This window comes from Propithecus coquereli, unplaced genomic scaffold (genome assembly GCF_000956105.1).
Source record: "Propithecus coquereli isolate 6110/MARCELLA unplaced genomic scaffold, Pcoq_1.0 Scaffold167, whole genome shotgun sequence".
Taxonomy (NCBI): domain Eukaryota; kingdom Metazoa; phylum Chordata; class Mammalia; order Primates; family Indriidae; genus Propithecus; species Propithecus coquereli.
Window position 1 is genome coordinate 2,969,454 of NW_012141302.1, and position 26,467 is coordinate 2,995,920.

Genomic DNA, 26,467 nt, shown 5'->3' on the forward strand with positions numbered 1-26,467 from the left:
CACGGAACAGGGTCTTGAGCTTTATTATCTATCCTATTCGTCAATTTGCCTTAATAAAAAATTCCTATTTGAAGATGCATAATACATCTTAAAACCATTTTTCACCTTTGACAACATTCAAAATAATATATTTTGGGCTCTGAAGTTTGTTTAAAATAAGTGATCATAAAAAAGTTTTCAGGAATGATACTGTTATTGGAATCAACTTACCAAGGTGGCTAATTTTAGAGGTCCATCATTCATTTTGATACAGGAGGCTCTTTCCCTTATATCCAGTGTATTTATTGTTTTGAATTTCTGTTACATTCCTAGGTAATACATAGGTACCGAAAACACAAAAATTATTGACATTCTGTCTTAATTGTGCACAATCCAGTGTTCTAGAATTCATTTTGTTTTACAAATTGTTATTTTATGTGAAAATATTTTATGCCACCCCTCTAGTTATGCCTTGAAAAAAGCCTGAAAAGCTCAAGAACACTTAAATTTTTTCCTTAATGTAGGATACAGATCCTCATGACCAACCTTGGTTTGTCTGTTTGCTTTCAGTGAAGTCATGAAAATGAAAAAGAGGTACGAAGTGGGTTTGAATAAACTAGATTCTGCTTCATCTCAAGTAGCCACGATGCAAACTGAGCTGGAGGCGCTGCATCCTCAATTAAAAGTTGCTAGCAAAGAAGTGGATGAAATGATGGTAATCATCGAGAGGGAGTCTGTCGAAGTTGCCAAAACTGAAAAAATAGTGAAAGCTGACGAAACTGTAGCAAACGAACAAGCTATGGCCTCCAAAGCCATCAAAGACGAATGCGATGCTGACCTGGCAGGGGCCTTGCCAATATTGGAGTCAGCACTATCCGCCCTGGATACTCTAACTGCACAGGTAAGAGCTTAGCCACACGCTTTCTAGAAAATGTGTCATCATAGCTCAAGGCAGTGCTTAGCATTGTGTGCTAGAGTCTGGTTTGTCTCTCCAAATTTAAGGAAACTGAAATCACTTGAAAATTGGCAAAAAGATTTCCTAGTTCACCTGAAAAAAGAATGCATGTGCGTGACAAAGACACTTTTGAAAAGGAAGAAAGCTGCCCGATGTTATAACCTACCACAAAGCGACAGTTTTTTTGAGAACTTTACACAACTTTGCACTACAGTAACTGACAGATGTATGAGACCCAAGTATATATTTTGATTCTAAGGTGCACCTTTTTCATAGTTAGGCATGTTTGTAATTGGAATCAACTTACCAAGGTGGCTAATTTTAGAGGCCCATCATTCATTTGGATAGAGGAGGCACCTTCCCTTATATCCAGTGTATTTATAGCAGATGTGATAAAGTATTGTGTCAGTGTTTGCCAGTGGGTTTGGCGGGGAGAATACATAAAATAATGTGTTTTATAGTGATTTATTTTATAATAGCATATCTTAGATTTGATGACATATATTAAAAATTAAGATGTGAAAGGGGAATATTTCAATTTAGAAAGATAAAGGTGGATTTTTAAAATAAATAGTGCAGGGAATCTTGGCTAAATTTTGGGGTGTAATAGGAAAGAAGAGTGTAAGATCCTTTCTTCGCACCTTACTCCAGAATAGATTTCAGACTGAAATTTAAATATAAATAGCTATATTATTATAAAATAGTAGAAAGTGTAGGTCAGATGTTTATAATCTTGAAATGGAGTAGCACATAGGATTCCCTAGGCATGAGAGAAGTAGGGAAAAAAACTCACTAAGCAAAACTGTAATATATATGTGCTGGATAATCTTTTGTATTTTTCATGATTAACAAACATTTTTTAAAAGTAATACGTTTTAGTACCTAAAAATCAACACATTTTGTTTGACGTAACACCCTGGACAGAATTTGAGAAACACTGGAGAAAATATTTGAAACACATAGCAAACAAAGGATTGATATGCCTCTGTGTAAAAAACTCTTACAAATCAATTAGAAAAAAAGTAGCTCTAAGATAGGATAGTAAATGTTATAAATAGGTAATTCACAAAAAGGAAATATAAATAGTCAGTAAGCATATGAAAATATATCCTACTTTACTTATACTTAAAGAAATATAGATTAAAATAAGATTTCTCTTGCCTATCAGAATGCCTGCCGGTTCTGCTGAGGGTGTATCTAGTGAAACAGGCAGCCTTATATGCTTTCTAGAGAGCAGTTTGTCCATATGTGTGAAAAGCTTTAAAAGGTATAAAGCTGTTAATTCAACATGACAATTGTAATAGTAAAAAACAGAAAAAAAAACCCATAGACAAAGTATTCGAGTTATGGTATATATCTGTACATTGGAATGCTATGCAGCCATTAAAAATGATATAAATGTTTACTAGCATGGAAGCATGTTCACTCTATATTGTTAATGAAATAGAACAGGTTTTAAAACAGCATGTTATGTATACTGTGATTCCATTGATTAAAATATAACATATACACTGATTTGTAGCATATATACGTAGAAAAAATATAGAAGAATATAAACAGAAATGTTTATAGTAAACTATATATAGTAGGATTATAGGAGACCTTCATATGTATAATTTCTCTATATTTTCTCTTGTTTGTAGATATCTATTACATTTATAATTTTTAAGAAGCTACAAAACTCTCCTTTGTGATATTCAAATCTCTTTCTATGTGTTTCTGAAGTAGACTTCAGGTCATTAAGTATCTCCCATAGGCTATCTTCCTATTATTCTTTTTTTGTTTTTAACTTTTCCTTTGGGACAAAATTCTCAACACTTTTTGACACAGTTCTATCATTGTCACCATTTCTACCCAATGAACAGAGTGAGTTTCTGTATCTTAGGGCTTGGTTTGAAGATAGGAACCAATTAAAATTAATGCATAAACAAATATCTCTTTTTTAAGATAATTAACATGTTGTTATTTCAAGGATATTACAGTGGTAAAATCCATGAAGAGTCCTCCTGCTGGTGTGAAGCTCGTCATGGAAGCTATCTGCATCCTGAAAGGCATCAAAGCTGACAAAATTCCTGACCCAACAGGTTCAGGAAAAAAAATTGAGGATTTCTGGGGCCCAGCTAAGAGACTTCTTGGTGACATTCGGTTTCTACAGTCACTTCATGAATATGACAAGGACAATATTCCTCCAGCTTATATGAATATCATAAGAAAAAATTATATTCCAAATCCAGATTTTGTTCCAGAAAAGATCAGAAATGCTTCTACAGCAGCTGAAGGTCTATGCAAGTGGGTCATAGCAATGGATTCATATGATAAGTAAGTCCTGATAAAAAGAAACCTAACTGGTATGTTTTATTTTCACATTTGCTCTGTTAGTATGAAACTGAAAAGCTATCTAAGTGAGAAGCTCCTTGGAAAATCGTGTCTGAATCTGCATTGTGTTTACATATTTACTAGAGGTGAGATTATACCAATTAAATAGTATAATACAGCGATTCTTAAACTTTCTGGATTCAAGAACTTTTTTCTTTTTGCTTGGTTTCATTGTTTTTAAGAGACGGGATCTCTCTCTGTTGCCCAGGCTGGAGTGCAGTGGCCCAATCATAGCTCACTGCAGCCTCAAACTCTTAGGCTCAAGCGATCCCCCATCTTAGCATCCCAAGTAGCCGGGATTATGAGTACACACCACCATGCCTGGCTAATTTTTCAGATTTTTATAGAGACATGGTTTTATTATGTCGGCATAGTAAAGTCTTACAGGCTGGTCTTGAACTCCTGGCCTCAAGCGATCCTCCTGCCTCAGCCTCCCGATGTGCTGGGATTATAAGTGTGAGCTACCACACCTGGCGCACTCTTCATACTCTTAAAAATTACTGAAAAACCCAAAAGGCTTTTGTTTATTTACCATATTAGAAATTAAAATGGAGAAATTTTTAAATGTTTTTTAATTCATTTAAAATAGCAATACAAACATTACATGTTAATATAAATAACTTATTTTTTAGAAATCCACATTTTTTTCTGAAAAAAAAGTAAAAAGCAATGATAAAAAGAGTGGTATTTTATTATATGTTTTCTAATCTCTTTAATATATAGTTTAATATAAGACAACTAGACTTCCAAATGTGCTTCCTCTTTCAACCTGTTACAATATGTTGTTTTGATTGAAGTATGTAAAGAAAATCCAGCCTCACACAGATCAAGGGAGGACCTCATGAACTCTTCGAAGGGGTACATGTCTTCAGGATCCCCAGGGGTCCTTTGACCACACTTTGAAAACCACCGCCATAATGTGTATTCTTGTGAATGAGGGGGCTTTATTGATGATTGTATGAGAATCAGTTATATCATGCACAGAGTAATAATTATTATGTTTTCAAAAAACAACTGTTACAGGATGTCTTTCAAACTCATACCCAATTTGAATCATTATACATATATAGTAATGCTATACATGTTTCAGACCATGATCTATTATGTTAATGATAAATTTAATGTTTTATCATTTAATTAGAAAGATAACATGACTGACTGTATTTTCCAGATACTAAGAAGAGAATTTAGATCCATCCTTTTTCCTGTATTATCTCTTTTGTTACTACATACATATGTATAAGATAACTGGTTTTCATTGAGAGCGTATTCTAGAGTTTAAAAAAAAAGTAAAACAACAAAGATAAAATCCCTCACTTTCTCCTCATCAAAATTAAGCTCTAGCCAATTGGGCTAGTTTCTACTAACATTGTGATATTCTACACAAGTATCCTAGTCTTCTTTTACGAAGTCACCAAAATTCACACTGGCAATATGTTAATTTGGGTAAAAAAATATTTATTTGAAAACATTATGTATATTTGATATCTATTATAATAGTCATTTCTTATGTCTACGATCAAGTTTGGTTGATTCTTAGATGAAATGTGGAATATAGAAATCAGTACAAATTTTTGTATAAAGAAGTATTTTGAGTCATAGTAAGGATGTTAGAAATGTAAATTCAGTGGTAGAAAGTGCATTAGAATATTAAATAGATATTTAATTTTCCAATTTTACTTTTTGTAGAGTGGCAAAAATAGTAGCTCCCAAAAAGATAAAACTGGCTGCAGCTGAAGGGGAGCTTAAAATTGCCATGGATGGTCTTAGAAAGAAGCAGGCAGCCCTTCGGGAAGTTCAGGACAAACTGGCCAAGCTTCAAGACACACTTGAACTAAATAAACAAAAGAAGGCTGACTTGGAAAACCAGGTAAGTGCTGTTATAGACAAAGATGAGCAAACTCTCAATTACTGTAAATAAGAATGATGTTTATACTGGCATGTAACTTACCAGTCTTGTTTTCTTCATAGTCAGGGGTTGGCAAACTATGGCCCACAGGCCAAATCTGCCTATTGCCTGTTTTCATATGGCCCATAAGCTAATAATGGTTTTGACATTTTTAAATGATTACATATTAAATGACTGTATAAGTATCTATGTAATACAGAACATTCTTAGTTTTGCCTCTTGCCTCACAAAGCCTAAAATATTTCTGGCCCTTTCTAAAAAAAAAAAATTACCAGTCTATGCCTAAAATTACTGGAATATTGAGCTAGATTATTTAAATCATATTTTATCTTATAAGTAAGAAAATTGAGAACCAAAGTGCTGAGTGACCTAAGTTCTGTAACAGTTAATGGCAGAGCTTACATTAGAACTCAAAACTCAGAACTATGTAGTGTGCACTAAAATGTTTTTAAGGCTAAAAACATTGCTCTAACTTATTTCATGATGTCATTTCCAAAAATTAACTGCTAGACCAGGCACAGCAGCTCATGCCAGTAATCCTAGCACTTTGGGAGGATTGCCTGATGTCAGAAATTTGAGACAACCCTGAGTGAGAACAAGACCCTGTCTCTACAAAAAATTAAAAAATCATCCAGGTGTGGTGGTACACACCTGTAATCCCAGCTACTCGGGAGACTGAGGCAGGAGGATAACTAGAGCTCAGGAATTTGAGGCTACAGTGAACTATCATGATGCCCCTCCACTCCAGCTGGAGTGACAGAGCAAGACCCTATCTCAGAAAACAAAACAAGAAAAAAAAATGAACTGCTGAAATCTGATTATGTTCCAGAAAAAAAGTGAAAATATTTTATAACAGTAACCATTTATTGAGAGCTTATTATATACAAGGCCCTGTTGTTCTAAGAGCATTATGTATTATCTCTTTTATTCTAACAACAACCATTTGAAGGCGGTAATCATTTTGTACTATTCTGAAACTAAAGCACAGAAAGGTTTAGCAACTTGTCCATGGTAACCCAGCTTCTAAGCATTAAGTCTAAGACCTGAACCCAGGCAGTCTGACTCTAATGGCTGCACTCTTTCTATGGTACTAGATTGCCTCTTTCTATAGGCTCTAACCTGGATTCTATATTTGTACAAATATAAGACACTGTCCTAATCTTTAAAAATGTGACCTATTATGGCACAATTTTTAAATAATCAGTTTTAGTTTAAGTAATATAACCAATAAGTGGGTGTGCAGTTGCTCACTGTAAACTTTTTCAACTCTGCTATATGTTTGAAGTTTTTATTTATTGTTCACAATAAAATGTTGGAAACTTAGGGTAATGTAAAATGAACATATGTGTATATATATGTACTAAAAATCTGCTTTTGGAGGGAAAATTTTAGCTAAAATATTTTTACTTAGTAGTTTCTGATGGCAACTTTATCAGTCCAAGACCCAATTCGGTTTATAATAAACACCGTTGAAAGAAGAATAGGTAAGGAAAGAAACTAGGAAGACAGAAGCTATTTAAAGAGGGAAAATTAAAAGAGAAAAAAATTTAATTTAGGAAATATCAAAAATATTACCAGTTACAGCTGGGCACAGTGGCTTACACCCATAATCCCAACATTTGGGGAGACCAAGGCAGGAGGATGACTTGAGGAATTTGAGACCAACCTGGGCAAAATAGAGAGATCCCATCTCTAAAAAAAATTAAAAAATTAGCCAGGCATAGTGGCATGCACTTGTAGTACTAGCTACGTGAAGGCCAAGGCAGGAGGATCCTTGAGCCTGGGAGTTGGAGGTTGTAGTGACCTGTGATCGTGCCACTGCACTCCAGCCTAGATGACAGAGTGAGAACTTGTCTCAAAAAAAAAAAAAAATTAGTAATTACATACCTTTTGCTCTTTTCAAACCTATCTTTAGATAAACTGATATAGTATTTTACATCTTTTAATCTAAAAGAATTTATTTAATATAAATGTTAATAGCATTAGGAAAAAGACATAAGCCAAATTCTTAGACCAAAATAATCTAAATGCCTTTGCTTTCATTAATTATTGAATTCTTCTTTTCATATAAGTTATTTTTAAACCTGGAGATAAGCTTTATTTAATCTTGCCTTCCTCCAAGAGTTATGATGCTAAGTCACTTAAAAATTAAATCGAAATAATTCACGTATTCTGCTGGAATAGTGCTATTGCATGAATTGAAATTGCTTTTCACCAAGTTTGCCACCTTCATAATTATCCTCCCCCTCTTTTTTTTTATCACGTTGCTTAGTTATGTATAATCATATTTGGTTGACAGTCTTACACACAAAGCATGCTCTCAGCTATTGATTGATTTGCTAATTTAAGCTTAACTGCAAGTGTCTGAGTAGGTTGACACAATTTAACAACCTGAAAATTGTGCTTTGTAAATAAGCATAAATTATTGAAACTTTTAAACATTTTTAACATTAAATTAACCATAAGTGAAATGAGAGGAAAGTGTTTGTAGAATATTGAAAATAAAATGAGTCAAGATTATTTTAAATGGAGAGAAAACATCCATATTTGCAGGAGAATGTCCTTTATTACTTAATTAACATTCAGTGTCTTGTACGGTAGGTCATTTCCTTAAGTAGCGCTATTCTTTGCATTATATGCTAAATAATAATTATGAATTTCCTAAATTTTATTAAAGTAGATAATTTATATGAGAAAAATTCTAAAATATCATAGTGAGATATGTCATATTTTTTAGATAATTAAAAAGAATTCCAGGCAGAAGTTTGCAATTAAAAAAATAATGTATCTCTGAGGGTAAAATCTTGCAGAATTTTAAAGTTATTCTATCTGTAAATGTTGATAAAAGCTTACTTTTATATTTGAGGTTGACCTGTGCAGCAAAAAACTAGAACGAGCTGAGCAGTTGATTGGAGGCCTTGGAGGTGAGAAAACCCGATGGAGCCAGACAGCCCTGGAGCTGGGGCAGCTGTACATCAACCTGACAGGGGATATCCTCGTTTCCTCAGGAGTTGTCGCTTACCTGGGAGCCTTTACATCTAGCTATAGACAGGTAAGGGAAGCTCTTCCATCACTTCCTGACCTTCCTCTCACCACTGCCAATATTAACCTGGGGGTTTTTGTTTTGTTTTGGTTTCAGTTTTTTGGTAAGTGTAAGAAACAAAATATTTTCAAATGATTTCTAATTGTGTATTTTACTTATTCTATAAATTAATGTGATAGCCAAAAGATGTAATATAAAGTACTGTTCTAAAATTTAATTGTTTCAGAAACAAGAAAGATCTACCTTAAAATGTAATGTGAAAATGGTAGACTATAGTGATAAAATTTCAGTTCCTAAACAAGTACTGCATCAAGGTATCAAGGCTGTGTGTGCGCGTGTCTGCGTGTGTTCCTACTCAGCTACTCCCTATCAGTCTCAATAAGTCATTTCAAATCACTTCAGAGACTGAAACTTCAAGGGAGCAAAAGGTGAGCCTGCCTAGAACCCTATTGATAAGTGGCTTCTTTCCCTAGAAAACAATCCAGAGTTCCCTTTTGCTCCCTCTGCCTCTTTCTTCTCCCTAGCCCAACTTCTGATCTTAGGAGTTAATCCTAATGCTTCTTCCTGTTTTTGTCTCCCACTTTTCAGTTCCTTCCATAATGAGATCCAGAATACTTTTCAGCTCTCTTTAGAAAAATTGAACTAGAATCCAATCCAGAACGTGGCCCTATCAAAGCAGGAGGAAAGATTTAGAAAAATGTTAAAACCTAAAAGAAAAAAGGGGAGAAGATAATGAGAATAAAGAGAAGGGAGGAATTCAGAACATTTGGCAATAGTTTTTGGTGTCAAACAAAGAGAGAAGGAGTACATGATGATTCACCTGTATGCAGGGCTTTATAGTTTTACCAAACATCTGCTTGCACATGGTCTCAACTGAGCCTCACTTAATTTCAGGACTTTCTCCTAAGCAGCGTTGGTCCTTGGCGCCATTGTTATGGTTTGTTTGATTGTTGTTTTCTTAACCAAACATTTGAAATCCTCACATAGATGGTGCTTCTATCTTTAGTCCTTTGTGTTCTAGTGGCCTTTGTCCTGGTACATGACCTTCATATTCTTGTTAGCTTTGTTTATTTTTGTCTTTGGATGACTTGTCTAGGGTTATGGAATTAACATCTTGTAGCTCAAATAGTTAACATTTGACATAACGCTATTTAGTGATAGATTTGTTTGCTTCATAATTTCAGAAACTGAAATTTATGAAGTTTAGAATTGCTCAAAGCCACACAGCTGGTTAATGACAGAGCAGGAGTGAGACCTGTGGCCACCTGCATCCTAATTTACCACTCTTTCTACTCTCCCACATTGACTTGGAACAATGGAGAGTAGCTGCAGCCACTCTTACCCTTCCCTGCTGGTTCAGAGCATTTCTCTGGGCATCTCTGCACAGACTCCTGTCTAGCACTGCAGTGCCATGCTGAAAGTATGCTAGCTCTACCCACTTACGTTCCTCCCAACCCAACCCTCTCTGACAGACTCATTCCAAGCAAGGGACTGTATCTTGCTGATTCTACTACCAACACCCTGCTCCTTCCAGAATGGGGGGCTGCCAGTCAGACCATCACACAAATGCTTCAAGGGCGCCTTGAACTCCAGAACTGAGACCTTGGAAATTTACTGACAGAGGCAAAGCCACGTTCAAATTAGACACAAGTCACAACCAAAGCTCAGAGTTCCTTCTGTGAACTTCCATTCACTGTCTGAACCCTTGATTCAAGTAGGCACTTCATCCCATCCCATCTCATCTCTGTGAAGGCTTAAAGACAGTTTTATCCCCTCCTTGCTTCACTAGATCAACCTAGATTTTTACTTTCTTTAACAAGTCTCTGATGTTACTGTTCCTTCCTGTGAATTCATTCTCTCAGTCCTACTTTGTCATCTCCACTCTTTTATCTGTTTCTCTCAGGTCAAGACAGCAGGCAATTTATACCCCATCAAAGATTTCTCATTCAATTCTCACGCATAAGGGCTGTGGTGGCAACATCAGGGCTCTTCCCAGAGCTGTTTCTCACTTCCGGGTGCCTTCATGCCCAAGAACCAGCACCTGTGGCTCTTTTAGTCCAGATTCCCAAAGAACCCACTTTACCCAACGTGTAGAGACTGGAAGTGCTTGGGAATTTACTTCCCTCCTGGGCAGCCCTTAATGAATGTCTGATGGTAGCATGAGCCTCCCCTCTGGTTGGGACAGCTCCAAGGAGAAACTTATACTCCGCGGTTCCCTGTGGGATCAACCTGGAGCCTCTCACTGCAGAACTGAGGCTGCGCCCTCACCCTTTATTAGCTTCTACTCCTTTCTTGTCCTGCTTCCCCTGGCATCCGTTCCTCAGTAAATCACGTCACGTAAATCTTCACCTCAGAGTCTGCTTCTGGGAAACCCAAACTGAGACGGAGGCCTTACGACACTTGGTCTTTTTTTTTTTTAACATCAAAGGATTTCAAGTCTTTGGATACCAAGGGCCCTCAATAAATAGCTGAATCCTCCTGCCACGCTTGAATCTCAGTAGTTGGCAATTATTCATCAACTCCTTTGTGGAGTTCCCGGTGCTTTTTATAAATAAAACATAGAAAACTCCAGCTCTCCCGGGGTAACTGGCCCACAGTACATCAACTGCAGTGCCCACGCCAGTTCCCCAAACAGAATCCTACAATGCTGTTAAGGACATACACGCCCTGGAATTGAGTTAATTTGAACATTCTAAGTGACCTTTTCTCTGCCAATAATCAGAATGAACACTGTTTCTGTGGTGGTGGATATTTTCACCAAGATGACACCCTTAATGGCCTGTTTTCCACTTCCACCATCTGTCTCAACACCTGACTACCAGCCAAAGCCCTCGGCTTGTATTTTGAGATGCTTATTCAGAGTCCCCACGTTCATTTCAGTTATTCTCTGGTGCTACGCCCTACAGATGTATTTGGACCACTTAAACTGTTAATCCAGAGTTCATTTGTGGTGATGTACTGTACCTGTCAACTCTAAACAGAACATTCCGCAGCAACTATTGCTTCCATTTTCTCTTCTGCCATCTATCATTGGCTACTGTGCCTACTCCAGCATCAAGCTAGATCCAAAAAAGCTTGCATACCTCCCTAAAGCATCTGCTGGCCAACCTACAGCCTGAAAACAAACAGAACAAAACATGCTACTAGGAACTGTGTGCAGAATCCAGGCTGGAAATGTTATCTGCCCCTCCTCCCGCCACAGCCGTACCTCCTATTCCTGGTACCAGCAGCCAAATAAGACAAAGCATGACAGCCAGGTGATATTTATGAAGTACTTGTGCTAGGCAGGAGTTGGGCCCCATGACCTTTATCTCAGAGAGTTACACCTATGAATATGTCATGTTACATGGTGAAAGGACTTTGTAGATGATATTAAGGTTACTAATTAGCTGATCTTAAGGTAGGAATGTTATCCTTGATTATTTTGGACTTCACTAAAAGATGAACCTGAAATATCTTTTTCCAAACAAGAATAAGGAAGTGCCCAAAGAATGACGGGGCCATGTCAAAAGGAAACAGAATTTAGCTTAAAGATATTCCTACTGGCCAAATTTTGGACAATTTCAGCATCGCAATAAATAGTGATAATAACATATCATAAACTCAATGAATAAAATATGAAAATATGAGTCTATAATGACATAAATGAATAAGAAAAAAAAGGAGTGCTTGATAAAAACCAAGACATTTTCATAGTTTCAAAGTATCTCCCCACAAAAGAGCTTATGAATTGCAAAGGGAAGGGGAAAAAGAGCAACTTAACAGTGGAAAAGCTATAATGTAATATTTCACAGTTGCTGTCTTAACTGTTTTAAATCATGGCTAACAACTCAGTATTCCCTTTTGTGGGAAGTTCGCTAAGCCCTCACCCCAACCATTTCCCTTATTAGGATCTCACACTGCTGGGTTACAATAGGCAGCTTCCAGAGGCCCCTGCATACCTAATGCCCAGGGACAGCCCCTTCTTCCTTGTACCCGCAGAATTATTCAAAATACCCAATCCCCTCGAAGCCTATGAAGCCCAGCTAACTCCATTTCACTTCTCACATACAACGTGCTCTTACAGCTCCAGCCTAATGCTACTCTGGCTCTGGTACAACACCCTGGGTGGCCCTGTGTGGCAGCCTTCTCTCTTTTGGAGCTGTAAATGACAAAGAGATCTGCCTTTCACCTATCCGAGTGTCTTTGTGTTGTGTCCCACCATCTGAAAGAACCTATAATCACAATAAGAGCATGTAATTATGAGACAGAAGCCTGGCAGACAACACCTTAATCAGGTGATAAAAATTGGTATCATCAGTAAATGGACAATTCGAAATCGTGTACCATCTGATGGGATTCAGTGGCAAGAACACAGTACCATTTCTGTGATATTCCTGCCAAAGGTGCATAACCTGAATTGAATCATGAGGGAACATCATACAGACCCAACTGTGGGGCATTCTACATGATATTAACTAGTTTTATCAATGTCGTGAAAGTCATCAATTCTCCCAAAAGTGTCATGGTCTTTCCTGTGCAAACCGAAAGGAATGTCAGTCCAGCCTACTCAGCAGGAGCCTGAGGGAGATGACAGTGCCCACCATGGCTTCTCAGCCAGCACCACCTGTGCACAAACAACATCCTCATCAACCCAAAGGATGGTCCCAACACCATGCATAACCACCTTCCCTTTGCCTGTTTCTAACTTATTTTCTTTCCAATCATGTCTTTCACTATTTCCAAAATCTTTCATCTATAACCTCAACTTGGACATTGACTTTCCGAATATGGCTCGTAAGTGCCCTCCTGGTTCCTGGGCGTCCAAGCAGACTTTGCCCCAGGTAGGGTATCACAAACTACAGTATGTGCCCTGATCCTTGATGGCACCAAATTACCCTGCCATGGTCCCTCCCATATGGCACAAAAATGTTTTCTGTGTCCTGCTTGTTCAAAATGGATTTACTTTTCTACCATAATATTGTATTTGCTGGATATTTGTAATATAAAGAAAATGTGTAAAAAAAAAACCCATGGTGGTCCCTAACTACTTTAGAATAATAATTGGTAATTATTTTTTTCCAGGTACAAAATTCTGACTTCATTAGGTGATCAATCTAGACTTTATCTCATCATTGAATATGTTGAGTACATATAGCTGATCTTCTACATTATAATTTTATTTGGAAAAAATCTGATAAACACAAATCATTTTTGAGGTAGAGTTTCCACAATGGTTTATTGACTCAATGAATAAGTGTAATTGAGGAGTTACAAAGTATTCCTTTGGTAACCTCATTTCTATATTTTTCTGCGTATGTTTTAAAGAACCAAACCAAGGAGTGGACAAATTTGTGCAAAGGAAGAGATATCCCCTGTTCAGATGATTATTCTCTTATGGGTATCCTGGGAGAAGCTGTGACAATTCGAGCTTGGAATATTGCTGGGTTACCTTCTGACTCATTTTCCATCGATAATGGGATCATCATCATGTAAGAAAAATATTTTCCTCCCAAATGATTTTTATTAAATTATAGATTTATTTATCTGCATACCTTTTAATAATTTTAGATAGCAAATTTTCACAGTATTGAAAAACATATATTTACCTAATTAATCAGCTAAATTAAATATGAATGATCACTTCCTTTTCCTATTAATGTAACAGTTGAATATTGGAGACTGTAGTAAACAAGCAAACCAGATGACTTTTGCTTAATTTTTTATCAATTTTTAATGAATAGAGCAAAACTCTGCTGTAAGTAAGTGAAGTCCAAAATTTTCATTTCGGGAAAATACAAGGTTTTGTTATTACAGGTTAATGACATGGGCAGCAGTGGGTTGTTGGTGGTAAGTGGGTAGTGTGGTGTTCTAAATTCTGTCTTAGTCTAGTTTCTGGGTGTCGGGCCGATTGGGCCTTTCAAGACTATTCCTCAAATCTCTTGGTTAGTACATAAACCCCATGGAGACTGGGCTGGGTGAATACTACAGGCTTGTCCAACCTCACCCTCTCCTCCAAGTCTCACCTCCCAGAAACCAAGGACTTCAGCCTGTCACAGTGTCAGGACAGTCATCAACTGTGCTATTTCCAAGTTCATGTGACCATGAGCCTTTTATCTCTAGGCCAGTCTTCTCGGGGTTTTATCATGTTAAAAATTGCACAGGTGTTCCCTACTATCAGGAAACATTCAGTTCTGTTACATGACTATTTTGATTAGTTGTTAGTTTACCATGAAAAAGTAATTGATTTGATGGTACTTTTTAAAGTAAAAATGGTTGAGGTATGTAAACTTTTAAAATAGAATTAACCACTAAATATGAAGACTAATTATTCTTTAAATTTTTGTGTGTAGTAGTTATGAAAATCATTCCACACATATTAAAACTCTGGTGAACACATTTATTCTCCAATAAATTATCTGGACACATGGATTTCTTTAGCATTATTTTCCAAATTGTTCTACAAGGATTTGAAGTATGTGCAATTTGATTATAATATAAAAAAGATAAAATCTGATGAGGTCACCTATGGGAAATTAAAGAAATAGTTACTATTAGATACGTGAGACAAGCTAATCCCTATAGTTGGGCTTTGAATTAAGTTCAAAGCTTTCTCATAACTAAGGCAAAAAAGAAAAGTTGTGTCATGTAGTTCTTACTTGTTAGCCAAGCAAATCGTATGTAGGGAGACATTTTTCAGAAACTAAACTTAAATTTAATTATTTTGTTGATTTAGAGAAAAAGATTACAAAGATTTTCTTTGGGGAACTAAAATTAAGTGCAAGATACTCTGATCCAATAATCTAAATTAATCCAAGGAGAAATCAGAGAATCTAGATAAATGATATATATGTGAATTAGCTTGTTGTTAAAATAGCAGATTAAGTGCTTTTTAACAAGCACAGGCAACTAGTTTGTTGAATTGCTTAATACGTGGCATGTGCGGACAGACAGATTATGTTGATTAGCATTAGGATACACCTTAGAGATCAACATATGTGGGAGATTTCTGAAATTTTAGAAGTACAACATTTACTTTCACTTTTGTCCAGCTGGACCAACCAACTTCAGCCTGAAGAATAGTCAAATTTTTGCTGCTTTTGTTATTGTTGTTGCTATTTTTTTCCTCTCAGAAAAGAGCTTTGGCTCTTCTTAAGCTGTTGTGAACATACCTGGTTATGTCCTACTTAGTGGTGGTTATTTTTCATTGTTTCTTTGTTTTGTTTTGTTTTTATGTCTTCATTGTTTTTTGATTTGCGATTTATATACCATTGTTCCACTTAGCAGGACATCTATAACCATTATATCCATCATCGGAGGCCAGATCACATCTTATTTTCTAGCAAATAAATGTGCCATTTCTTTTGGGTTCAGTCTTACTTCAATAATAATAGAACCATTAATGAATATTTCTGCTCATAAGATCCTAAACCTTTCAGCGATTATTATTCAAAACAACACACATTTTGGGAGGCATGGAGGTAGAAAATGGTGTTAATGAGTCATAACCCCTACATCTTTGCTATTCGTTTGTAAAAATGTTGAAATGTTAGCAAAAAGTTATGGAAGCAACTAAGAAGAAAATAATATAAACATTTTTCATTCTTGGTTTCTTTTCTCAGTATCATCTGGTAATCTTACCCTGAGAGGTTTCAGTAAATAGGTTTAAGTTGATATCATTTTGAAGTATCAGATAAGTATCATATTTACTTGCATAGTGCTGCTTCCATTCCCCAGAGAGATCCTTGCCTGATAATGATAATACCTAATATTGAGAACTTACTGAGAACCTAATCCTGTGCTAAGTGCTTTTCACATGTTATCTCAGCTGAGTGAGGAGTTGATTATTTAGGAAAACTGGAAGAATCTATAAAATTTGGGCAATCTAGAATATAATTAACTTCTGGGGCTATTGACACCTAAAGGTCCTTGGCTAATTAGAATTTCAAAGGTTAGTGATAACATTAAATGTAATTGGATTTTATCTGAGCATTTTCACGGGTAAAGGATTAGGATTGTTTAACAGCGTGGTAAGTAGATCAAACCTGTATCTCATAGAACTCTGCTTTTCTAAAAAAGTAAGATTTTATTTCTGTGGGGGGAAAGATATATAGGGTTATTTCAGTAGCAACAATAACTGAGAAGAACAACTCCTCTCCTTGTCTGTTTTTATGAATTTATGTGTGTGTATAAAAACGAAAATATCAAAACTCTCTGAAATGTACTACTGCTGTATATTCAAATTGTATGTCCTTCCGTGCAGACTGCTGTGAACATGTATTATCACTGTTAGAAGTCTGTATTTTTCAAAAACCCAAAAGTGCTCTAAATAACAATCCTCTCTAGATAAACACTGTCAAAACTTGGAACACTGACTGCTGTGAAAAATCAGTTTCCATTTGGGAACCACGGTTTTAAAGCATTTGTGGATTCAAGAATGTTTGATGGACAAAGTAAGAGTGAGGAAGATTGTGTGGGGAAAAACATTTTCTTGTTAAAAAAAAATGCAGAATGATGGTGGAGAAGTAGCAAGCAAGTAAATACAGTGCTTGTTCATTTTGAATTCAGGATTTATATTCATCCAAAGAGTGAAGCTATTTAAACCAATATTTGTTGCATATAGCTTTCCACAATAAATGTTGGTATATATATATTTAAAAACTAGTATTTTCTTTTCTATCTACAATGGAAAATGTCTCCTTTGAAATTTTATTAGTCTAATATGTTTTTCAAGGGAGCCCTAATCTTTAAAAATAAATATAAGCTGAAGTCACAAACATTGTACTGCCTTTGAATAAAAAAGAAGTTACATGGACACTGTTTTGGGGGAAAATAAGTTTGATACAGTTATTAACTGGGTATGGAGTATCTGTGTGTAACTACACATAGACACACCCACACATACACAGATTGAGGGTAGGGGAGGCTATCCAATTGTTCTAGCACAATTTGTACCCTTTTTCTAACAAATTGCCTTTGCATCTTTGTTGAAAATCAGTTGTTCATACACAGGAGGATCTATTGCAGAATTCACTATTTTGTTCCATTGACCTTTTTGTCTGTCTTGATATAAGTACCAAATATTGCCTTGATTATTGAAGATTTATATTTGTTCTTTTTCAAAATTGATGGGGGTCTAGTTGTTATCTCTCAATATAAGTTTTAGAATCAGTTTTTAAATATCTACAAAAGATCTTCCTGGGATTTTGACTGGGACTGCATGGAATCTACACATCAATTCAGGAAGAACTGACAACTTAATAAGACTTCTAATCCATGAACACAGTATATTTTTCCATTCATTTAGGTTGCCTTTGGTTTCTTTCATCAGTGTTTTGGTGTTAGATTTATACTCAGTATTTTTTTTATTTTTGTGTGCTATTATAAATGATACTTGAAAGATTTTATTCAATTCTTTATTGCTAGTGATAGGAAAGCAATTGATTTTTGAATATTGACTTTCTACCTTACAACTTTGATAAACTCATTTATTAGTTCTAGGACCTTTTATGTAGATTCGTTGGTATATTCTATATAGACAATCATGCTGTCTGCAATTAGTGACAGTTTAATTTTTTACTTTCTAATCTATATGCCTTTTATTTCTATTTCTTGGCTTGTTACACTGACAAGGGCTTCTAGTATAATGTTGAGGAAAGGTGATGAAATTAGACATTGTTGCCTTTTACCCAAACATAAAGGAAAGCAGTCCTTTATTATCATGTGTGGTATTAGTTGTAGGTTTTTTGTACATCCTTTTTATCATGTGAAGAACATTGCCTTTCATTCCTGGCTTGCTGAGGGTTTTACCATTAATGGATGTTAAATTTTATCAGATGCTTTTTCTGCATCTATTGAGTTGATCTTAGAGTTTTTTATGTTTATTCTGTTAATATGATGAATTATACTGATTGATATTAAAATATTGAACCAGCCTTGCATTCCCAGAACAAACTCCACCTGGTTAGATCTATTCTCCTATTTATATATCTCTGGATTCCATTTGCTAATGTTTTGTTGAAGATTTTTGCATTTATGTTCATGGTCTGTGCTTGCTTTTGTTGTAATGTCTGTATGGTTTTGGTGGTAGAGTAATGCTAGCCTCATAAAAGGAATTGAGAAGACTTCTTTCCTGTTTTCTGGAAGAGATTATGCAGAATTGGAATTATTTCTTCCTTAAATCTTTGGTAGAAATGACCAAAGAAATTATCTATGCTTGGAATTTTTTTTTGTTGAAAGATTTTATCTATGAATTCAATTTTTAAAATAGTAATGGATCTATTCAGGTTATCTATTTTTCTTATGTGAGTTTGTTAGTTTCTATCTTTCAAGAAATTGGTCAATCTTATCTAAGTTATCAAATTTATGGGCATAGAGTTGTTTGTAGTATTCCCTTATCATTCTTTTAATGTCTATATGGCCTGTGATGATAATCTCTTCTATCATTCCTGATGTTGGTAATTTGTGTCTTCTTTCTTTGTAGTTGGTCAGGCTGGCTAGAGTTTGATAAATTTTGTCGATCCTATCTAGGAACAAGCCTTTAGTTGCATTGTTTTTCTCCATTCTTTTTTTGTTTTCAATATTACTGATTTCTGTTCTGATATTTATTATTTCTTTTATTCTGCCTGCTTTAGGTATAAATTGCTTTTATTTCCCTTGTTTTTTAAGGTAAAAGCTTAGTTTACTGATTTTAGATTTTTCTAATCTATATATTTAATACTATAAATTTCCCATTAAGTATTGTTTTAGCTACATAGCACAAATTTTGATATGTTTTATTTTAGCTTTCATTTCCTTTAAAATATTATCTAATTTTTCTTGAGACTTCCTCTTAGGTCCATGGGTTATTTAGAAATATATTGTTTAATTTCCAAATATTTGGAGATTTTTAGGGTATCTTTTTGTTATTGTTTTTTAATTTCTAATTTATTTCTGTTACATTCAGAGAACATGCATTGTATGATTCCAATTGCTTTAAAAAATTTTAAGGTTTATTTTATGGCATAAATATGACCTATACTTGTGAATGTTCCATGTGCACTTAAAAAAGTATATATTCTGGCTGGGCGCGGTGGCTCACGCCTGTAATCCTAGTTCTCTGGGAGGCCGAGGTGGGCGGATTGTTTGAGCTCAGGAGTTCGAAACCAGCCTGAGCAAGAGTGAGACCCCGTCTCTACTAAAAATAGAAAGAAATTAATTGGACAACTAAAAATACAAAGAAAAAATTAGCCGGGCATGGTGGCACATGCCTGTAGTCCAAGCTACTCAGAAGGCTGAGGCAGAAGGATCGCTTAAGCCCAGGAGTTTGAGGTTGCTATGAACTAGGATGACGCCACGGCACTCTAGCCCAGGCAACACAGTGAGACTCTGTATCAAAAAAAAAAAAAAGTATATATTCTGCTATTATTAGGTGAAGGACTTTTTAAATGTTAATTAGGTTGAGTTGCTTGATAATGTTATTCATGTCTTTGATATCCTTGCTATTTTTCTATTTGTTTTCTCTTCAGTTCTATCAGTTTTAGCTTCATTTATTTTGGAGTTCTGTTGTTAGATGCATACACATTTAAGACTATTATGTTTTCTTGATGAATGACCCTTTTATCATTATGTAATGTCCCCCTTTATCCCTAATAATTTTTCTTGTTCTGAAGTCTACTTTTTCTGATATTACTATAGCCAGTCCAGCTTTCTTTTGACTAGTGTTTGCATAGTATATCTGTTACCATCATTTTACTTTTAATACAACTATACTATTATATTTAAAGTGGGTATCTTGTAGATAGTATATAGTTGGATTTTGTATTTTTATTTAATCTGACCAACTCTTTGATTAGTGTGTTTAGACAATTTACACTTGATGTAGTTATTGATATGGTTGATTTTAGATCTATGATTTTATTATTTTTGTTTTCTCATCTGATTTTTTGTTCTTCTATTCCCCATTTCTCATTCTCTTGGATTATTTGGATAATCCACTATTTTTAGTATTCCATTTTCATTTATCTATTGGCTTTTCACTATACATTTTTTAAGTACAAATTTTCACAATCTATTTAGAGTTACTATTTTACCACCTCAGTTAAAATGTAGAAGACTTGCAACCATATGAGTCCCTTTACTCTCCCCTCATTATGTTAAAGTTGTCATATGTATTATGTGTGTATATGTGATGGTTAATTTTTATGGTGTCAATTTGCCTGGCCATGGGATGTCCAGAATAAGCATTATTTCTGGGTTTGTCCATGAGGATGTTTCTAGATGAGATTAGCATTGAATTGGTGGATACAATGATGTAGATTGCCCTCCCCAGTGTGGGTGAGCATCATCCAGTTTGTTGAGAGGTTGAATAAAACAAAAGTTAGAGGAAGGAGAAACATTCATTTTACTTCCTTCCTGCCTGCTTGAGCTAGGCCATCTCATCTTTTTGGCACTCAAACTGAGATTTATACCATCAGCTCTCAGGCCTCTGGACTCGGACTGAATTATACCACCAGTTTTCCTGGGTCTCCAGCTTGCAGACAACAGATTATGACTTCTCAGCCTTCATAATTACATGAGCCAATTCTTCATAATAAAATATATGTATGTAATTTTATCGCTTCAATTAAACATATATGTACCCTACTGGCTCTGTTTCTCTGACTTTTACAGCAAACATTGAAACTACCCCCTCCTCACAGACAATGTTAATATTTTTGTCTCAACATTTATACATATATAAGAGAGGAGAGAAATAATCTATTATATTTACCACAATACTTACCATTTCATTATTCTTTCTAAAATTTCAAGTTTCTTTGTGATATCACTTCCCTTCAGGTTGCAGAATTTTAGCATTTGTTTAGAGCGGGTCTGTTGGCAAATATTCTTAGTTTCCTTCATTTGAGAATTTCTTTATGTTACCTTTATTCCTGAGGATATTTTTGGTTGATATAGATGTCTGCATATATATATGATAGTTCTTTTCTTTTAGCGCTTTAAAAATGTTCTACTGTTTTCTGGCTTCATGATTTCTGATGAGAAATCTTCAGTATTTTGAATAATTATCATTTGGAAATAATCTATCATTTTTCTCTGGCTGCTCTCAAAATTATTTTTTAAAATATTTGGTTTTTAGAAGTTTTTTTTTTTTTTTTTTTTTTTTTGAGACAGAGTCTCACTCTGTTGGCCTGGCTAGAGTGAGTGCCGTGGCGTTAGCCTAGCTCACAGCAACCTCAAACTCCTGGGCTCAAGTGATCCTCCTGCCTCAGCCTCCCGAGTAGCTGGGACTACAGGCATGTGCCACCATGCCCGGCTAATTTTTTCTATTTTTAGTAGAGACGGGGTCTCGCTCTTGCTCACGCTAGTCTCGAACTCCTGAGCTCAAACAATCCGCCCGCCTCGGCCTCCCAGAGTGCTAGGATTACAGGCGTGAGCCACCACGCTCCGGCCTAGAAGTTTTTTTTGTTTGTTTGTTTTGGAGACAGGGTCTCACTCTGTCACCCTCCCTGGCTGGAGTGCATTGGAGCCATCATAGCTCACTGCAACCTCAAACTTCTGGGCTCAAGCAATCCTCCTTTTTCAGCCTCCTGAGTAGCTGGGACTATAATCACATGCCATCATGCCTGGCTAAGTTCTTTTTATTATTTTTTGTAGAGATGGGGTCTCACTAATGCCCACACTGGTCTTGAACTCCTGGGCTCCAGCGATCCTCCCACGTTGATCTCCCAAAGTGCTAGGATTATACGTGTGAGCCACTGCACCCAGCCCAGAAGTTTTATTATCATGTATCTGGGTGTGGGTTTTTTTGAGTTTCTTCTTTTTGAAGGTTGCTGAGTGTTCTGTGTTTTACTGCATTTGGGAAAGTTTTAGCCATTATTTTTTCAAATATGTTTTATGCATCAATCTCTTTCTCCTCTCCTTCTGAGACTCTGATGACACGAAAGTTAAAACATTTTAGTATTTATTATTCTACAGGTCTCTGAGGCTCTGTTCATTTTTTCCACAATCTTTTTACCCCTTTGCTGTACAAACTGGACCATTTGTATTCATCTGTCTTTAGGTTCACTGACTCTCTCCTCTCTCATCTCCTTTTTGCTATTGAGCCCATACAGTGGAATTTTTATTTCAGATGTTACATTTTTCAGTTCTAAAATTCTTTTTATTCCCCCCCCACCTTTTTTTTTGGCTGAGAACATCTTTCCATTTCAAGATTTATTTCAAAAATGGTTACCTTTATCTCATGGGAGGATGGTTGTAACATCTACTTTAAAGTTTTTTTCTGATAATCTTGACATCTTTATTCTTTGAGGAATAGCCACATTCTGTTCTGTGAATGTTGAGTAAATTTGGATGTTATTCTGCAGATTTTGAATATGAGACTCTGGGATCCTATTAAAATCCTCTGAATAAGAGTGATTTTCGCTTTAGCAGTTAAATGACTCAATTCAGTTTTGACCACAATTTCTGTCTTTCCATCTGTGGGTGATGTTTCCATTGCCAGTTCAGATTTGAAAGGCTTTGCTATGCTGTCTGGATCTGCTCCAGAAAGCATGCATTACTCAGGGGTTAGTCTGGGACTTGGGTTTGTGTCATTGTTCAAAGCCTAATTTGGGTAGGGAGCCCAGAGCTTGTATCTGTTCATTCAGAGAACTAGGGAGTCCTGTCTTCAGGTCTTTCCTCATCAGAATTTCCCCTACACTTTCCATATTCCATAGGCACCTTTGCCTATATTTTTTTCTGGCCAAAATGGTGGAGTTCTCTTAGAGTTTTATATCCCCATGCTATTGCACAATTTCATGCCAACACTTGGGGCAAAGTGGCAAGAGAAAAGAGAGAAAAATACTTGGATTCTCCTTACGTTCTGTGCACAACAGAGGCTCTTTTCCTAGTTCTTCTATACAGAGAGGTGGGTTTTCGATTAGTGTTTTAGGTAACTGCCCCACTGCTGCTTCCACCATAGGAATACAGTTCTCTGAGTGGGGTTAACCTTGGGGTAGAGGGAGAAGAGAAAAAAGAGAGAAAAAACAAAAAACAAAATGAAAACATGGACTCACCCCCACACTTTCTGGCTCATGTATGGTCATTTTCTCAGTGCTTAAGTTTGAGTTTGTGCTGCCTGTGCCTGCTTCACAGTTCCCCCATTAAACCAGAAGATAAAAAGAAAGAAAAAAAACCTCAGGAATCTCACTATCCCTTGCAGGTCATTCTTCAAGTTTTAACTTTTCCCTCATGCACTTGTTATTATTTACTTTTTAGAATGTGCAAGTAGTTGCTTTTTATACTTTTGTCCAAGATTTTTAGGTGTAATCAGTGGAAGAGATAGCCTATAATAGGCTTAACTTTGATCAGTATCAGAAGTTCTTTCCTATGATTTTGAAGTGCTTTTCTTTGAATAAATATTAGTATTTTCTACACAGCGATAACCTCTCAGAGAATTTCAGTTTTTAGAATGATTTAACTTGTATGATGTTTGCCAGATACTTTTTGCTATTTCCACATCAGTAGATTATGGAATGCAAACTTTATTTGATCTAGAAAAACAAGAATAGAGAATTAGAATGGACCCTTCCATCAAAGGAATATATAATTTAGTTGGGTGATGTAGCTAAGGAATTATAGAATTTACAATAATAGAATATTATCATTATATGAAAGTACCATAAATGTAATATGGATGCATTGCTAAAGAAGGTCAAAGAAGAGACCAAGAAAGGCTTTGTGGACTACGTAGCTTTTGAGCCCTTGAAACATGAGTAGGACTTGAACGTGAAAAGATGGGGAAGAGGTGCATCTTGGACAAAGAAACAGCATGAACATGGGTATTATGCCTGAAAAAAGATGGGAAAGCAATAGAAAGAAGAGTGAGTCATATAATTTCTTTAGGGAAGCATAAGTGCTGCTTGACATTCACACATAATCCTCCAAACTTAACAAATATTTCCAAAATGTGACAGAGTGAAAACTTTTATACATTTATGATTTTTTATTTCTAATTTCCCTTCTCCCTTTAGTTTCTTGGGCATATGCTTCTATTTCATTAGTTGATTGCATCTAAGATATTATATTAATCTTTTGATCTCTTTTCTTTCTATACATAATTAATGTTATGGACTGAGTTGTGTACTTCCACCTGTCCCCCCACCAAATTCAGATGTTGAAGCCATAACCTTCAATGTGACTGGAGACAGGTCCTTTCAGGAGGTAACTAGGTTAAATGAAGTCATAAGGGTGGGGCCCCAATCCAGTAAGGACCAGTGTCCTTATAAGAGGGAGAGATACTCGGAGCTCTTGCATGGAGAAAAGGCCATATAGAGACACAATGAGAAGGCAGCTGTCTGCAAGCCAAGCAGACAGGCCTGTGGAGAAAGCAAACCTACTGACACCTTAGTCTTGGACTTTCAGGCTCCAGAACCACCAGAAAATAAATTGCTGTTGCTTGAGCTACCTGGTCTGTGGTATTTTGTTATGGCAGCCCACGTAGACTAACATATGATATAATGCTGATATTGGAGGACAAGACTATCTTCTTTACCATTTAAGCTACCTGTTTTGTATCAGGCTCTAACTGGTAACTGCTAAAAGAATATGATTACTTTTATTTTGGGGAACAAATTGTGACATTCTAAATTCATGTTATAATGAGAGTAGATTTAATATATTATCCTGTCCCATTCCCACCCCTTTTTTTGCATTTTGGAGGGTTTTTTTTTTTTTTTTTTTGCCTCAGTAACCTCTTATTTTCTCCTCCTGCTTTTCTGATGCTCTGTGTGAATTTGCTCTGCTCTCTTGTGCAGGGCATGACAGTATCTTTAGAAAATCGCCAAGAACTATGGCTTGTGTTTATCGAAACTTCTAAGAGAAAGAAAAAGAATAGTAATCTTATTGCTGATTACATTTCACACAAGGCAGAAAGCTATGTGGTTGGATATCACATGATGATGGCAGATACTGGTTAATTCTTCTCTGACTCCACCACACGTTGGAAAATAAACTGTGTTCCTCATGGGAAGCTGCTCTTGCTGTTACCATAAAAGGGATGATATGAGCAAGAATAAAGCAATAAGTATGAGCTCTTCCATAGTGCAAAAACTCTGCTCTGACCTTCAGATAGTATATTCCTGTCCATAAGAAGCTGACAATCGCTAGGCAAATATGTAATGGACTACATATATGATACTAAATATACACGTGTTTGAAACAAAGATTGGGTCAAGAATTGTGTTAGCATTTAAGTGTCCTTGGCTATCATGAAGATTATATGATATAAAATTATGCTTTTCACCTTTTTTTCAGATCATTATATCTTCAACGGTCTAGATTTCAGAGAGAGAGATGCAATGTTCCAATCTTTTCTCATTCCCTGTTGTGATAGCAGATAGAGACGGAGGAAGGAAATGAAGTGATTTACCCAAGGTCACATAATTAATTAATGGCAGGCCCTAGTAAAGAGGTGGAGTTTCCTCATTTCCAACCCAGTCGTCTTGATGGTTGTCACTGTGACATAATTAGCAAGAGGAGCAAAGTATTTTCTAAAGCACAAGTTAACATTTAGTGATTGTAATTTTCCAAAAAGAGTAAAAGAACTTGTGTTACCTTTGCAGGATGATTTTTGTAGTTGCCATTCAGATAGCCCATTCAATCTAAATGTCTCTGTTTTAAGAATATAATTTCTTATAATAAGTTAGAAAGTAAAATATCATCATGAGAGATAAATTTTAAGAAAGTGATGTGCACGTGATTAAACAGCATAGAAACAAATCACAGCCTGATCAGCATCATCTTTCTTCTCCTTTTCAGGAATGCAAGAAGGTGGCCTCTGATGATAGATCCTCAAGGTCAGGCTAATAAATGGATCAAGAACATGGAAAAAACCAATAGTCTTCACGTAATTAAATTTAGTGATCCTGACTATGTCAGGACTCTGGAAAATTGCATCCAGTTTGGTACTCCTGGTATGTAGTTGAATAAGAAACACACATATGGAAATGCCTGAGGGGGCACAATTAACCCAAAACTATGTAGACTATTTCTATTTTAAAAGGCTATCTGTGTCAGATTCATTTTAAATGGTGACTTTGTTAATTTATTACTATTATTATTTATTGATAATTAATCAAGTGAGAATTTTAAAGATGATAAACTGCCCAGAAGTTTAGGAGGTTTCCTTTGTCTCAAGATTAATTTATGGTGCTTCCTCTAATTTAGCTGTTTTAATTTTTGTCTGTTGTTTCTCATTCTTTAGTTC

The 26,467-nt window shown here is 35.8% G+C and overlaps 1 protein-coding gene across 1 annotated transcript in view; it reads left to right on the forward strand.

Moving 5' to 3' along the window:
• The window catches only part of DNAH7 (dynein, axonemal, heavy chain 7), a 233,491-nt gene that overhangs the window by 137,400 nt on the left and 69,624 nt on the right, over positions 1-26,467 (forward strand). The window contains exons 39-44 of the mRNA XM_012641642.1: positions 550-880; positions 2,907-3,253; positions 5,000-5,180; positions 8,086-8,271; positions 13,570-13,733; positions 26,020-26,174. Coding sequence (XP_012497096.1) covers positions 550-880; positions 2,907-3,253; positions 5,000-5,180; positions 8,086-8,271; positions 13,570-13,733; positions 26,020-26,174 — 1,364 coding nt within the window. The remainder of the gene's footprint in view (positions 1-549; positions 881-2,906; positions 3,254-4,999; positions 5,181-8,085; positions 8,272-13,569; positions 13,734-26,019; positions 26,175-26,467) is intronic.